The 16886-nt window shown below is 42.6% G+C and overlaps 1 protein-coding gene across 1 annotated transcript; it reads right to left on the bottom strand.

Annotated features, from left to right (window-relative positions):
- Nucleotides 1–401: 401 nt before the first annotated feature.
- plcb2 (phospholipase C, beta 2) lies at nucleotides 402–16468 on the bottom strand. Its single transcript, XM_068752065.1, has 32 exons — nucleotides 16385–16468; nucleotides 16031–16108; nucleotides 15475–15543; nucleotides 14134–14274; nucleotides 13817–13896; nucleotides 13685–13738; nucleotides 13519–13594; nucleotides 13325–13425; nucleotides 12784–12944; nucleotides 12560–12706; nucleotides 11542–11699; nucleotides 9907–9989; nucleotides 9664–9748; nucleotides 8634–8850; nucleotides 8430–8512; nucleotides 8246–8342; nucleotides 8076–8160; nucleotides 7810–7934; nucleotides 7415–7566; nucleotides 6738–6902; nucleotides 6482–6581; nucleotides 6198–6302; nucleotides 5983–6047; nucleotides 5769–5859; nucleotides 4685–5068; nucleotides 4417–4600; nucleotides 4149–4290; nucleotides 3558–3622; nucleotides 2980–3039; nucleotides 2725–2782; nucleotides 1491–1574; nucleotides 402–645 (listed from the first exon to the last, which is right to left on the bottom strand). The coding sequence occupies exons 1-32, from the start codon at nucleotides 16466–16468 to the stop codon at nucleotides 475–477; spliced, it is 3750 nt and encodes a 1249-aa protein (XP_068608166.1). The 3' UTR covers nucleotides 402–474.
- Between the last annotated feature and the right edge of the window lie 418 nt (nucleotides 16469–16886).

Below are 16886 nucleotides of genomic sequence, written 5' to 3'. Positions count from 1 at the left end.
CAAGCCAGTGACAGTCTACGGCCAACCTGCCTTCGACGGGGAAAACACAAAGACAGGAACCAGGGAACGAGGGAAGGGAAGCACCTATATACGCCCCCCCCCCCCCCAATCAGTGGCAAATGGGCCACAGGTGCTCCCTCCCACACCTGCCTGCCTAATTACATCCCATCCGGTTACACAACTAAGGCTTTTAGCTATGGGCTTAGATCGTTCTCACTGAAAATAATCCATTCTTAACTGGTGAGATTGAAGATAAATAAAGAGTACATTTGGAAATTAAAATCGAGCCCACATCATTTAATATTTGCGATACAGTACATCAATGAAAATGTCAATATGGTTTCAAACTGTTATTTATTGCATAAACAAAATTTTAAAAAATCACTCACGGCATCCCTGATTGATAATTTGTCTACCATATACTGAAATTGTATGCTATGTAACATGATTTAAAGTTAGCTGAAAAAGCATATTTTAACCCAGGAAGACATTTCCATAGATGCCCACACACTCCACCTTCTTGTCTACAGCCTGATCGACCAGCTCGGGGAAGTGGGCCCCCACACAGACATTGACGGCCTCCTTCACCTCTGCTGGCAGGGACCTCATTTTCTGTGCATGCTCCATCAGGGCCTCCTGATTAAGCTGCAGACACAGGAGCCAAAGGTGCCGGGTGCTTAACATAATCTTTAGAGAATGGATTTGTGCAAAGATCATTGTGAAATCCAAGCTTTGGAAACTGGCTTGAGCTCAGGGGCACAGGCCGATTGATGCGAGCGATGATAAGCTATTCTGAGGATATTTGATAATATTGTCATGAAAAGTAAATTGATCAATACTTAATAATTATAGACATAACGATTAGCTTTCACAATGTAAGGAATAAATGATCCTCATCTGTCCCTTTGTTAACAAACACATCATTTCCTCCCACTGCTTATCTCACTATCAAAAAGCTCGTACTACTGCTGGTGAGACAAAAACAAATCGCCCATCTGTTGTTCGCGCGTCAATAACTAAACTATGCGACGCCTCTTTTCTCAACGTCAACAGCCAAGAATTTTACCAATTCAAAGCAAAGCATTGTCATTAAATGCTATGACATCATTTACAGCGGTGGGTGGGGGCTTGGTGCTTTCTCAATTGGCCTGGATTGGAGTCGTCATCCGCCACCGGAATCGCTAAACATGGACAGATGGCCGTGGTTGATGGTCGATGTGTGTGTGTGTGTGTGCAGTTTGTGTAATAGAATTTACAGTGCATTACATCAGATGAGTCCCCATATATCGGATTAAAGGAGACAAAACCGTTTTTGTTTTTCGCGTGGGGGGCCGTGGTTAGAGATATCTGGTAATGTTTAAAGTTTGGGTAAGCCTCTCAGGAGTCCCCCCCCAAAAAAAGATTTTTTGCAAACGGGCAGGTTCAAATCAAACCTTAAGTTCCAAGGTTATTAACGAAGAACAAGTGTGTCCTGCTGTTAGCATGTGTACCTGATTACTGAAGCTCTTGATCTCTTCCACTGTGGCTGCCTGCTTCTTCATTAGATCCTCCTCCTGCGGGTCGTCGTCTGCGATCTGTGACGGTGCAATAAAGTACGATGCATCAAGTTGTTGGTGAAGGCGACTTTGTGGGTTCACATGTGGTATCTGACAATATTTGCTGTTTGCATTTCTATGAGATGCTCACCTGCTCATGTTCCATCCTGTGAGTGCATTTATATGTGTGTGTGTGTGTGTGTGTGTGTGTGTGTGTGTGTGTGAATCTGAATGCACGCCTGGGATGCAACCTGAGCAAGCCGATCAATATATTTATGTCACAGGCTGCTGGACTAGTTTTAGACTACACATCTATTTCCGCACCTCGCCATGCTTACTGATTAAATGTGGATCAGAGAGGGGGGCCGTGTCATAAATTCCCCCCATGATCAATTAGCAAATGCTTATTCATGAGATTAAGTGATCTGAAATGTGAATGCAACGCATTGGGGGCGTTCTGCCAGTTCGATGGAGATGACCAGAGAGGAGCGAAGTGTCTGGATCCTTAACCCAAATACTACAGGTCTTCTTGCTTCAGGAGTCGACAGAGGAACACGGACAGCGCTCAGTGAGTCATCGACCACACGTGGATGAGCCAGCCCCCCCTGTGAACAGCTTCTGAGTAATGAACAAGTCATCAAGGCCTGCTGCACTCTGGTCTGTGAGTAGAAGGTTGTTTGTGCATGTGGGTGGTTTGTGAGTAAATGTCCAAGCTCGTATTTATGGTTGGGAAATGTGCGGGTACCTGCAAGCAAACACGTGTGTGTGTGTGTGTCTGGGAACATGTGTGCAGATGCAGGGAAAGCACTGCGATGTGTGACGCTGCTATGTTTTGTTCAGATCTTCAGACACTTGCTGCCTCGCTGTAACCATAGTTACACTCCTGAATGCAAAATGTGTTGGAACAGACTGACGCGCTGGCGTAGCAGCCGAGTGAAGGCGGGGCGAGTCCTTGCACCTTCCTGTTTAAGGTGGGCCACACCAAACCTTGAGCAAAGAAAGCATGAAAGGGAACCAAAGATGGGAAATGAGACGACAGCAGAGAAGAGGAAGAGGAAGAGGAGGACTAACCGGGAACCAGTGTTCCCTGTTAGTTGTGTGTCTGCCTGACTATATTTAAATGCTTCCTATGCATCACCCATTATCCCATGAATAGAAGCCTACAACTATAGTTTGGAAGACTACTTACTGCTCCATCAGACTGAATAGTCTCATCCAACAGATCCATGCTCATGGCCTTTTTCATCCTAGGAGAAGATATTTATAATGTTCAATTAGACCTCTTGTGCTGTGCGTAATGGTTGGCCTGCATCAAATTGAGTCAGACTTGCAACGTCTCATAGCGGCAGGGAAAGGAGCTGAGCCGACATTGCCCTGTTTAGAATTCATTTCATCGCTGCGTCTGCGACGAATGGAAACTCACTAAATAAGCAAATCAACTCACTTTCCTCTCTCTGAACTCGGACGTTTCGAGAGCGCTCGCTTCCTATCTTCTTTGATTTCACTGCAAAGCAAAGCAAAAACAGAAAAAGAAAAAGAATCAGGACCGCTGCTGGATTTCGACCCTAAAAGTCAAAGATGAACAAACAACAGGGCTGCTGCTTTCAGATATGACCTTTCCACTGAAAAGAAGACTTGAATGTGATGCGTTACTGTCTACGTGGGCTGACAGATGACCTGGGTCGCCCCTCGCTGCCCTACTGCTGTTTAAACACCTGTCGGATAATAGTCTGTCCTGAGATCACCATCTGCCAGCCGGGGACACTGACTCACAAACGTCCACGGCAACACAAGCCAAGCAAGGACACTGGAAAACCTGCACTGTTGGGTGAGTGAGTCATTCATTATTTCAGATACCATCTTTCCAAAATGTCAAATGATTTACCTCAGATCACACACACACACACACACACACGCACACGCAGACACGCACGCCAAGTCGCAGATTGGATAGATTCAGCAAAGCCCTCTGCTGTCCATCGTGTACAGCGTGTCCCAGAAGTGTTGTGAGTGTGCTCACACCTCTCCAGTGTCCTCAGCTCGCTGCCGTGTCTCTCTGATGCCATGTCCAACAGTTTAGCCAATCTCTGTAACAACAGAAGAAGACAGCGACAGCGTCACAGTCGAGATGTCCAAACTGTCCAAACACACATTCAACCCTTAATTTAATTTGCATGAATTAATTTTGACGATATTTCATCCAAGACATCGCATGCGAGGCGCTATAGGCCTCAGCCGACATACAAAGTATGATCTGTGTGCCACGCAGTGAGGCGTTAACTTATGGAAATTATAAAGCAAAAAAAAAAAAAAACTTCTAACTAGGGAAGTGTTGCTAAATGGAAAAATAAATGGGCCTTGATGTGGAGACAATGCCAGCCGTAATGTTGGGCGTGGGAAAAAAAGATATGTGTCTTTTAAGCTCCTAATGCACCAAAACATAACCCTGTAGTCTTGATAAGGGATAGTTTATAAGTTTAGAGAAGTTTAAAACAGGCATCAGATCAAATGAATTCGTTTGCACTCTTGCAGGCTGATATTACCATCCCATAAATCTGCTGTCAGGTGTCACCGTGCAGCCAAGCTTTGAACTGAAACCTGTATTTTTCTGACCTCTGTAGCAGACTGCTCTTTCTTCTTCCTCAGCTGATCGTACTGTTCGGTCCACAGAGCCTGCAGCTCCACCTGCATTTTCTCCTTCTGATCCTGAACCCGCTCTGCCTTCGAACCATTGTCAGAGGTGTTTCCTTCTCCCCTGGAGGAAACAGAGCACAGGACACGACATCCGCAAGGGGGCAAAGACTTCGTCGATTGAACAACCTTTGCCTTTTCCGGGTACAGCATGCAACCAGCTTATTGTCGAACGCAAATGAATCCTCACTCCGTTTTCTTCATCGAGCCCTTCTTCTTGATGGCTTTGAAGGCGTCGGAGTATTTCTGAATCAGGTCCTCTGTTTTTTTCTGATACTTCTTTTCCACTCCCTTCATCTCTCTCTCCTGGCGTTTCATGGCCTTCAAATAGTTCTTGTGCTTTGTCAGTTCTTCAGCAGTCACTGTGGAACGCTCTGCAGTAAAAACATGAATACATAGGGCTTATTCAGAAGTCTGAATCTGCTTACACGTTGCTGCCTGGGATTCTTTACCTTTACCTTCACTGCACGATGGCTGCTGAGGCGAGTCCTCTGATCCCGCAGCCTCTGGTGATGAACTTGTTGGACAGGGGACAGCCTCAACAGCTGCAAGCTCTTCATCTTGTGTCTCTGGTTTATCGTCCACAGCGGTCTCGGAGTTTGTGCTGGCGTCGTTCACGGGCTCGTCCCTGGTTTGCGGAGCTTCAGAAGGCGTTTCGGATGCAACGTTTCCTGCAGCTGGCGCGTTGTCAGGAGGATGTGGAGCTTCTTCTTCTTCAGGTTGTGGAGGTTCTGATGTGTTCTCCGTCTCTTCTGTAGCTCCTTGGACACTTGCTTGCGGTGGAGAAATGGTTGATTTGTTGCTGGCATTGACGTCCACTTTAGATTCTGATGCTGCCTTTTCTAGAGGAAGCGTAAAGTTTAAACGTAGTGTTTTAATTCAGCGGCAAAGACCCGAAACAAATTTACAAGCACCTAAGCTTTTTTTAAAGTGCTTTTCTTTTGTGCCCAGTGCTGTCAGGTAGTGATTGTTTTGTCTAATTATTTAGACTGCTATTCTTTACAAAGATTAGCAGTATATGGTAAGTGGTAACAGACAGTCGTGGAGACTGATTGCACAGAGTCTTTATCTAGACTTCGTGTATCTGTGAAGGCCAATAAGTTATATTTGGATGAATAGAAGGTCCGGATCCGGCAACCATTATGAAATGAATGAAGGATTATTTCGCTAATAACATATAACTACTGAAGAATCATATAATTAGGCGTCATTAATTTAATTTGTAATTTAATTAATTCTGTATGTATGCATGCGACTGAGAGCAATCCCATTTCTTATTTCAGATACGTGTAAATACACAAGTATTAAAGGGTTTTGCATTGACGTATCCTGGAAACTATATTCTGATTGTTCAGGCTTCAGTGGATTTCGCGTTGGCGGAGCTTTGCCCTATCTCCAGTGTTTTCTAGTAACAAGCGTGCTATTTGTTGTCTGGTATACGTAGAGTGCCTCGGAGGCAATAAAGTCTCGGGGCTAGAACACGACACAGTGACCAAATCAAGGGTCCGCCCGTCTCAAAATAAACTTCACAAGCTTCATTACCTGCAGCAAGAGCTTGACTTTCCTTCGCCTTTTCTGTGACAGATTGGACTACAAGAGGCAGCTCATAGGGGGAGACATAGTCGGAGGAAGCCTGCGGGAGCACACAAACGACAGGAGCATCACAAACCTAACAAGGCCAATCATCTTCCTGGAAGTTAATTAGTGTTTAAGGGAGTGCCGGGTAAATCACTGATACATGCTGGCTTTTTATTACCTCCTTTGTGATCTTTTGGGTCTTCTCTGTGCCCTTTGTTGGGTTAAATAAAGCATCTGTGAAATCTGGTAAAGAAATGCATGGATCAGTGCATGTAATAAGCAATAAGTTGTACTTGAATCAAGCAGGAAAACAAAATGCAGGTACAAAGAACAGTCTTGACCCTGACTGTTGTGTTGCACTTAAAGGAACAATTAAAGTGAAAAGTCAAGCACCTGCAAAGGCTGCAGGGATGTAATCCTTGACCTCGATGTACACAAAAAGAGCAGGTAAAGTGAGGGGCATGTTGCTCTCACTGCGCAGGCAGATATGATGGAAACCTGCAAGGCATGAAACAAACCAAAGTGAATAAAATAAAAAAACAGCTGCGCCCCCGATCCAGAGGCAGGCTAAAACACATTAGCAATAATTTGTGGCCTTGGCTGACTCAGTGGTGCTTTAAGATATGCAGAATAGTTGAAGCGAATGGCATGAAAGATTCTCGCTCCCATTCACTGACCTGATTGGATAGCATCAAGTGGGATGATCCTGTGTCCTAAGAATTTACCGCTCTCCTCGTGGACAACAATTCTCAGAGAGGCCATTTCAGGGAGCAGGATCTACAGCATTTATTATTACAACAAATATAAATGAATATTTATATTTATAAATGATATATATAAGCCATTTATATTTATAAATGATAATAAGAGCCGCAGAGTGCTGCTCTCACACAAACATATTCATACACATTTTGACATTTTTAATCTGCCGACCTTCTCAAACACGAAAGGCTCCTCATTCCACACTGGGTTGATGGCGTTGGGCATGGGGGACCACTTGGTGCGAAATTTTTTCTTGGGGTCCCCTGGCAGCCCGATCACCTCCACATCGACTCCTGTTTTCACATTCTTGTCAGATAAAAATTGCCCGGAATAGATCTGGTAAGAGAGAGGTGCATGATATACATGTTTATCCGTATGGAGGATTCCTGTTGTGTCGACATGCGATCAGGACACAACAGATAAAAACAGAGCTGTGGTTTCAGGATCAGGAACCGTGTATCGCTCACAGCATGAAGCTTGAGCTGTTATCGACTGCAAATAAATGAGTGGAAACGTGTTTGCAAACACACACACACACACACACAAACACACTCTTATAGACACACCTTTGAACGTTATTGAGGCTAAATTTGTGTTCAATTTCAAAGATAAAAAAATTTCAAAGATAAGAAATGATGCACAAATACACATTTGTGTTTTTGTGCATCATTTTCCGTTTAATGCAATAGTATAAATAAGGTAGTTTTACTTTATAACAACTTTTACCCACACATATATAAGTTACCATTCTTACTTTTTATGTGTTTTTTTTTTGGTGGGTGCACATATTTCAGAAGCAGAACAGCCAAAGGAAAGGAGCATAATAATAAAAAAGGATGTAGCTATGCCTTTATTGTGAGTGTGCTCGCCACAACGGTGTCGATCCTGTCACAGAATGGATCAAACTTCTTGTCGCTGCGACGCATCACATCGTGCTTGAGGAGGTAGCCCGTTCTGCCGTTGAATTCAAACAGAGCCATGTTCAGCTGCATGGGGAAATCTGAAAATAGACACAAATAGACCCAACACACCCCCCCTCTCATCAGCAAAAGGAGAAGAGGCAAGTATTTGGGGACGCAGAGGCCTGTGCAACATAAAGAGGTGCAACACTGCCCTGCTGTGGGCAGAAATAGAAGCTCTGCATTAAAAAGAAGCGTCTGGTTACTTCCTCTCATGGACACATAGCTGTGATGCTTCGTTATTTGTTTCTGTGGTAATCAGTGCATTGTGTGTCCATGTCTACCCATTGTCTGGTAATTGAGCGCCACCATCTGGCAGCCTGCGTTCCAGAAAGGCTGTGGGCTGTAGTTGGAAGAGTCCATTCTCGTTCCTTTGGGGTAAATCCTGCTCATCTGCCTCTTATTGTACCTGAGAGTGATGGTTTAGGAAGGAAATGTTCTATATTTATCTGTAAAACCAGGCCACACTGGTATATTTTTGGCCCCTTGTGATAAAGGCTGGCGTTATTTTGGAGCTCGACAGCATCTGCAAGCGTTTTTAAAAGGATACTCAACAAATTCGACAGCAGTCTTCGAAATCATTGTCTCCCCTTTGGTCTCGACAAAAGATGAGATGACATAACTCTTGTTTTTCTCTGTGAAGGAAGAAGGATACAACTTCCAGTGCATACCTGTGATGTATTCATCTGACATTGTACAGCTAAAGTGATGAAGACATACTTATGGCATTGCCAAAGGAGATGAATTTGTTGGGCTGGATGTAGTTGACCAGGGATGACATCGCCTCATATGCTGTTACCTCCTGTCCAGCTGTGCCCTGTGAGGTTAAAAGTGAGGTTTGAGCTGCTTGAGCAAAGCAAGGATGATTCACGAAGCAATGAAACATCACATCCGCGTGGTCTACCTCATCTGATGTCTTCATTTTCTCTTCGTCCTGCTCCTCTGTGTCCTCCTGCTCCTCGTTGTCCTCCACCACTGCATCCCCCTCTGGGAAAATGCGTGGAAAATGCATTTCATAGTCATATTTACTGAAAATGAGGACGGTTATAAATCAAAATCGATTCCCTGCTTTAGTCTGTCCAAATGTAGTTATTAAATAATGGTCCACCTTGGCTCTCCTGGCTGCTGGCTGCTGGGTTGTCAGCATCCTGAGACGGGGTGTTCAGGTCCTGGGTTGGTGCAGCTGTGGTTGTGTTCTGGTCAGCAGCAACTGCAGCGACCTTTTGCTTTGGCTGGGTCGGCTTTTCATGACCGCCCTTCTTGTTTTTGATAAGAATTTTGCCCATGAGCTCCGATGGGCTGGGGATCTGCTGGCCGGGCTTCAGCTGGATGTCACAGATGAAAATGGAAATAAAATAAAATCCTGGATATCTGGGTAAATACTGACAGAATTAGATTTGTTCAGGTCCGTAGCTGTTGAGGAAATCAAGATGAGTTCTGTTGTCTTATGGCAAGTGGATTAATTATTTATTATAATATTTATTATTATTATTAATAATAATAATAGCCAAAGTGTAAAAATGACTCATGGGTCTGATGTGTCTGGTAACACTACTGCATGCTGTCTCTGCATGTTGCCTAGCAACTTCAAAACACAAGATTCCACGGAAACCAGTTAATAGAAGGAAGAAACTTGGACTGGCTCCAGCCCTATAAGTGCTACAGAAAATGAATGAATGACAAACGAATGTATGAATGAATGAAAGCTGTGAGAAATTATAGAATACACTTTAAACAGAACAAACAAACATTTTTACCAGAGTTGGCCAATTTCCAGACAAAACTATAAAATATACAGACTTTCTGTTTTTAATCATGACCACACACACACACACACACACACACAGCTCAGAGGAGGTGAACAGATGTTGGATGGTATAGATACAGGAGCCTGTGAGGGTCATGTCTGGCAGAAACAAGACAGAGGCCAAACATGAAACTTGAACTGCTCCATTCACCGCCTCGGTGCTAATGTGGTTCGAGTGCTCTGTTCAGCTGAAGTCTCGCAGGATAACAAGATAATTCCGCATCTAATCTATCACAAGGCTCTCTGCGTAACAGCCAAAGTCCCCACTTAAATATATAACCTTTATCTCACTCCAGTGCTTTGACAGCCGTGTTGTAGATAGTGAACTCACAGGGTATTTGTCCAGCGGCTCTGTTAGCAGGGTATCACCAAATATGGTTTTGCAGTAGTTTGCCATCTTCTCCTGCTGTTTCACCCTGGAATAAAGCAGAGTAATGCCTCCATCTGCTGCAGCAAGGCAAGTGCTCCTGATATTTCCCATAAATATTCCATTTGGGATAATGACATCCAGCCGTAATTACATTATGCTAATGCCATTACATGTCACGAGTTCACTGAAACGTTGCGGTCTTACGAGTCAACGTGGTTCTCGAATGAGAGCACAACTGGATACTGTGAGGTCTTGAAGGCACTCTCAGCAATGGCCTCGATCACATCCTGTCACACATCAGAATTAAATGAGTAGTTTTGTTAATTTTACTACTATTAGAATTATATAAGCTTTTAAAATATGCACCCAAAAAAGATATAAACACAAGTAAGTGTTACAGTAGTGTAAATGATCTTTCCATGGAAAAATGTAAATGCAAAACTTGTAAAATAACCAAATGTTACAAGGAAGGAACACTAATTACAGCTAAATTATGTATGAAGTTTTGTGAAACTAGAATGAATACGGTAGTTTATGAGATGATGATTAGTAAATTAAAACAGCACGTTTCCATGGAAACCAGACAAATTAAAAATCATTGAAAGGCACCTCTGATACATGTCACTTTTGGTTGTGACAGCATAAAGTATGTAAAGATCACGGACGGTCGGGCAGACGTGCCGAGAACTATTTCCTAGTTTTTATGTCAGGTGTAAAAACAACCACTGACCTGAGATTAGCAGATTGAGCCGATCATTAACGCTCCCCTGAAATATGAGGAGCGACAGCACGAAGAACTGCAGAGCCTTTGCTTGCATGCAAAAGCCCTGCAGTAACCTCCAAACATGTCACATCTGCAGGCCCACAGTACATTGAAGTGAGACGTTGTCTCCGGGCCCCGGGGGGGACCGTGGAGCTCCATCTGCCCTTAAATGGATGTATCGAGTGTGAGACGATGGCGGAGGTGACTGCTTGTGTGTTTACGTGTGAGTTTGTGCGCTACGGCGTAGTTTTAGGCAAACCTTCATTCCATGCACATTAGCAATAATAAAAGGTGAATTTACAGACGCATCGTGATATCCATGACGAGCTGCAGGAATATGTTTCTAGCGAGTGTATACATGAAGATGCCATTCTGAAACAATGCACTGTTGCTTGCAAGAAACTGGGAGCTGGACATTTACTAGAAAAGGTCCAAGAGTTATGAGACATTATGGAGGAAATATTTACCAGACGCTGCTCGGCCTCACAATAAAGGTTGTAATAAATTGTCTGCACTGCTTCTTTTTCTCTGTTAGATTTTTTCTTCTTCTTCCTACTATTGAGATTAATCATATGCAAAACATCAGTATGAAAAGCCTTCATTCTGCTGAGGAGTCTAAAGTTAGTGAATATAGATTTGTATACAGGCAAGAGAGAAGATGGCCGCCCCTTTATTGTTTATTATTTGTCTTTGATTATGCTGTACGGTTTCCTTTTATCTGTTTCCTTAAATCTTGTGTCTCCTGGGGCTTCTTGCGAGGTTATCATTATAAATGAGAAGCTGTTACCTGGTAAAATAAAATAAAATCCCATTTCAATGGAAACAGCAAAAAATGTCATTTGTAAAAAATGTAAAATATCAAATGATTGATCAAAAGGCAGCTTTTATTTACAGCTGGACAAAATAATGATTAAGCACGTACAGAAAAATAAAATGATCATTTTGTTTGCTGGTTTGGATTCCAGATTCAGAAAATTAATACATGAATGTGTGAAATGGAGAATATATACGACTCTGCATTGAATGTTTGTCCAAATCTTGTGAGTGTGTGCGTGTGTGTGTGCGTGTGTTACCACCTTGAAGAGGATCTCAGTTGTCATGGTGAAGCCATGGGTAATGATTGGTTCTTCATCTGGAGGTTTGCCCTTCCAACAGTCCAACTCCAGGCAGCGGCAGCCAGACAGCAGACACTGACGGTACATCTCCGGAGACGAGACGCCTGAGAACTGTCCAGCTGGATGGTGACAGAAATACAAACCAAACATCCCACATTAACTCTCACCAGGGGCCTCACGTCACAAGACTTGGGTGGATTTCCTACTGAAACATGGCGTACGCACAAATCCAGAAAACGGCGTATGCACAAAAGAATTCCAGATCTATGAACCCGCACGCAGGAATCCAAGCACATTTCCTTCCTGCATCTCAATCAACGTGGAATCCAGCACCGACCCCGCCACAATTTACATATGCAAATCATATGTAAATGACCCCTGCGTCTGAGATTCCCATACGCGACAAGAAAATGAAAACAAAAAGATGAGTAAGCCCGGAAATAAGAGAAACTAAACAGAAAGCGAGTTGGAGACGCTTTTAACTGAAGTGGAGATGCGTTAAAATACACGGTTTGGTTCGCTGTCCTCCGGTATAAGCAGCAAACGCGAGAGGAGTGAGCGGGAGAGCACGCGTAAGGCTGATTAACTATGACATTCCACACTTTACGCACGGGGTTATTAGCATGAGTTCTTTGCACACGGAGACAATCAGGGGCTTGTTAGAAAGATCTGAAGCTGTAGTTTAACCAGCTACAAACAGGAAGTCACTAACTTTAACCACTGACTAGTAGTGATGCTGTGAAGACGGGTTAGTATTTGGGGGCGCACATGCGCAGCACGGGACTAACTTGAATGAATGAATATCTTGATGCTCCGTTTACATTAGGAAAATCGGCTCTCGCTGCAAATTGTGCTTTAGTGGTGGCCTGTTAAACTGCATTGTAGGGAATGTGATATACCGGACGTACGCACGGTTGATCGGTGAGGCCCCAGGCCATTTATTAGAGTGCATTAGCCAAGTTGAAAATGTGCATGCAACCTGTCAGGTACGTGTTGTGGGAGGACTTGATGAAGTAGTGTGGTATGGGCTGGCTCATGTCTTGACACTTGGCCAGCCTGTCCTGCATGACAACTGACATCTCTGGACCCATCAGGAAGTTTAGGAGACCTTCTGGAGTAATCAGATCTGCAGATGAACAAGTGAGGCACGTTGAAGTTTGCAAAGGTTCCCCTTCTAACAAACCTTGCACCACCTAATCTCACTTCTGTTTGAATTAGAGGTGCTGGGTTCATATTTGTCGATCAGCGCCTTGATCTGGTCCTGCCGCAGACGTGGAAACAGCTCTTCGTTGAGCCGAGAATCCCTCTGTTTCTCGTTCAGGAACTTGGTGAAGTTCTCTTTTGTCATGGTGGGTTTGTTGGAGCTGGAGAGCACAGGGAGAAATGGCAGAATTCCACATGATGCTGATGCTACCTGCCACCGGAGCCTGTTCCAGGTAGCTAATCCGTTAATTAGAAGCTCATCCCAGTGGATTAGAATATGTAAAGCAGGTGTCTCTTTAAAAATGGTTGATCCTGATGGTTGGTTGAAAATATTTTTCACAGAAAGCAAAATACTGATGAGAAAAACAAGCGCAGCACAATTTAAAAAAAATATTTTTAACATACGATTTGGTGAAGCCTCAAAAGAATAAATATGACAATAGAATAATACCTGATTTAAGACACGTATGGAAATTTTACAAGCCATAAAATAAGAATTTGAGGATCATTGAGTCGTATCATGGGATGATCACTGACTCACTAAGAAGTGAAGATCTCAAGGATCTCAGGCCGGGGGCAGAGATTAGCAAGAAAGAGCTTGAAGGCAGATTCAGTGAAGACATCAGCTTTCATGGAGTCATACTGCAATTTAAAAGATACACAATTAGTAAAAAAAAAAAAAAAACATTTTGTAATTGTAAATCCAAGAATAGGTGGAATTAAAAAGTAACTAACCTTTCCTTTGGGGAGGTGCGCAGCTGTTAATGCACTTTCTACCCTCTTCTTATCCGCAGGGAACATCTTGTAAATGCTGTGAATAGACAGCATTGGAAACTGAGCGGAAGCTACAGACGTCTCTTGTACAGACTCCAACTGTGTTCCTGTTTGCAATGCAGCCTACTATTTCACTGGGATCTTGCCATCCTTGTTGTTGTGAAGAGAAATGCGGGTATATCTAAAATGCAAAGCAAAGCCTTAAACTCCACTGCCGTGATATATGAATGGTGAAACTGTGAAATCACTGTTCGCTTACATTTTATCCAGGAAGACTTGTCTGTGCGAGTTGTTTCTCGCAGCGTTGTAGGCAATCGCAAGGATATCATTCGCCCAGTTCTGATGCGCATTTAATCACAGATAAATACGAGCACATTAATTTCATTGGCATCATAAATCAGGTGTCATTAGGCCTAAAACTAGTATGAAATTTAAGGGACACACATTTACCACTAGAGGGCACTAATATAATAATTCTACAGGAGATGAGAGCAGTGTATTAATTCAATTAGTGCTGATTAAATACGGATATTGGAGTCATAAAGACTAAAAGGGAAACACCCAATAGCTTATTACCTGTGTCACTTTCTCCTTTGAGGCAAAGAAGTTATGATAGGTCAGGTTCACCGTGTCTGGACCCGAGACGATGGTCAGAGTTTTGGCAAGGTGGTTGCTGTCTGGGAAGTCAAGATTGAACACATTGCGAACCTTTGAGTGCTGTGAAAAGTATGGAGAGGAATCAATTACATTTCACCAGAACAAAACATATGGGACCTATTTTTTAAGCACTTCAATTTAAAAAAAATATTTTTGTCAGTTTCTCCTGTGTTGTGTTTGAAACACGTAGGAAGTGCATGGGCTTCGTTTGTTCTCTGGAAATTTGTTTGACTCAGGCAAATTTGCTGACCAAGACATACAAACATGCACAGGGCTGGGTCAGATTGCTGTCAGAAAGGTATAGTCTAAAAAAAATGGAAGTTAATCACAAATTGAAACATCAAAGTTCAAAAATAGTGGACACATGCGTGTTAATGTTCTTCATCTACAGTTATTAAAATCACCTTACCTGCTTTTTATTCTTAATCAAAAGCCACGAGGAGGTATTTTCAGTGCAAATAAAATACAACCTACATTATCATCATGGAAAAAAATACTGATAAAGTGATCACTGCCTAAACTGTTATACTGACTTTATTTTGATAACAATAGGAAGAAAAAAAATCATATTTAATTTAATCTATTTAAAATTGACACATTTTGAAGATCTAATAAAAATGCAATTAAGAAATTCTTAAAGTAACTGTAATCTAATTACATTTGTCTTTTAAAGCGATAGGGTCTGATTACAGGGCTGCTCTTTTTTCAATCTGATTATGTAATTCCATTATCAGCATCTTTCTTGCTTCTTTCAGATTTGCTCATTTCAGCTCTGGGGCTGCTTTCCTGGCCAAAGAGGAGGATGTGATTCCAGTTTAGTATGACTCCCCTCCCTGAGGGAAACAAACTTCAGATCGGAACTATGACCCCCCCCCCCCCCCCCCTCCCCCCTCGGTGGAGGATGAGGGTGGCTCCATACCTCTACCCTCTGTGGACGTCAGTGAAAAATACAACTGACAGATTTGGGCTCAAACAAACAAACAATACAAAAAAATACAAGTTCATGCACACACTGAGTCAGAGCATGACTCAGTGTGTTTGTTCATGTATGTATTCCTCTGTATGTTTCTACAGTGGGAGAATAGCCTGAGTACATTACTACCATTTACATTTTTGCAATGCAAATATGAGGCTTATAGTCATGGGAAAGGAGGCTCGGTCTCGAAACCCAATTTGCATGCTTGTTGGGATTCTTATATAACAAGAACATCCATTGTAATTAATGACAGAGCAGATTAAGCATTAAATAATGATACTCACTTTGGGAAGTTTTGCATATTTTCCTGTTCTGGTGTCTCTGATAGTAGCAACATCCAGGAATGTGGTCTCCTAGAAACAAGAAGAATGAGCTTCACGACTGAATTCCTCTTGTAGGCATCAATCCAAATATGGATCCATACACAAAGCATCCATTGGCGAGATGGAAAAAAATATTTACTATATTTGTGTAAAAAAAATGCATGATAGCTTAACCACGATGGACAGCGAGAGCTCAGACACATGAGGCACACATTTGACGGGCTTCACTGGGATGGAGTGAATATCAGACAGACACAGTCTTCTCCATGGAGGGCTTCACAAATCCTCTGCACAGTGCAGCAGGATGGTGAGCCCACATCAGCGCTAATCAATAAACACAAGCTGCTGGGACCCAAAGGACTTTACAGCTCCTGGATATATATATCAGATCAGATCCTGATCGGGTAAACATTAAAAACACACTCTGAATGTGAGCCACTGAAACATGACTACTAAGATATCTGATGCACAAAAACATTCCCGTTCCACCGCACATCCTGCACGGAGGAGTTTCTACCTTGCTTTGGTTGATCCAGTAGACGTAAAAACCTTTCGGATCCATCTTCATGGTGACGGGAACGGTCTTTGTGGAGTCCTTGATGGAGATAATGGAATTAGAGCTCACACACATTTGGGACTTTTATTCAGTTTTGTGTATAAGAGCTGATTGATTGATTGATGATGATGATGATGATGATAGTGTGCTGATGCAGAATTTAAACATTTTTGCTGCAGGTTATTTCCAGAACAGTTGATTAATTCAACATCAGTGATTCAACTCGCAATGGGATTTGATCATTGATCATCTGGAAATGAAAAATAAAGCCCAAATGTAAGACCTGCAAAACCTCTTGTTGAAATATTTACTGACCTCTGACCATTTGGTAAATCTTTCTCCTTTCAGCAGGTAGTCTTTGACCTCTGGAGGCTCCAGGAAGTGTCTTTTCTTATTCATTTTGCCCTTCTACTTGTTACTTCTTTAAGGTTTACACTACATCTGGAGTCCATCCGCAATCTGTTCGTACGCAGTCGTAATAATCATGATAGCTCATCCATCCGTCCCTTTGTGTAAGATATACCAAAATGCAGTTTAGCACAGATACTCTGCCTGCATTCAGGACACACCCTGAGAAATATGCATTGCAAATGACAACAAACAAAACAAGTAACTTGACAACAGGTGCTGCTTTCTCAACTCTGTATTGAGCTGAGTTCACGTAAAGAAATCACATTTTTACAGCTTTAATTCTATCTGCCCTGGTTAAAAACTCATTTTGTTACACATTTATTCAAAAACACCAAGACCATGGTCAATAGTAAATATTTATAAGCAACAAAAAACAAGGCATCCAGTACTTTTTCCACTGGAGCCA

The sequence above is a fragment of the Brachionichthys hirsutus genome, chromosome 18, assembly GCF_040956055.1.
Source record: "Brachionichthys hirsutus isolate HB-005 chromosome 18, CSIRO-AGI_Bhir_v1, whole genome shotgun sequence".
NCBI classification, from domain to species: Eukaryota; Metazoa; Chordata; class Actinopteri; order Lophiiformes; family Brachionichthyidae; genus Brachionichthys; species Brachionichthys hirsutus.
This window is presented reverse-complemented; position numbering and strand designations above follow the sequence as displayed.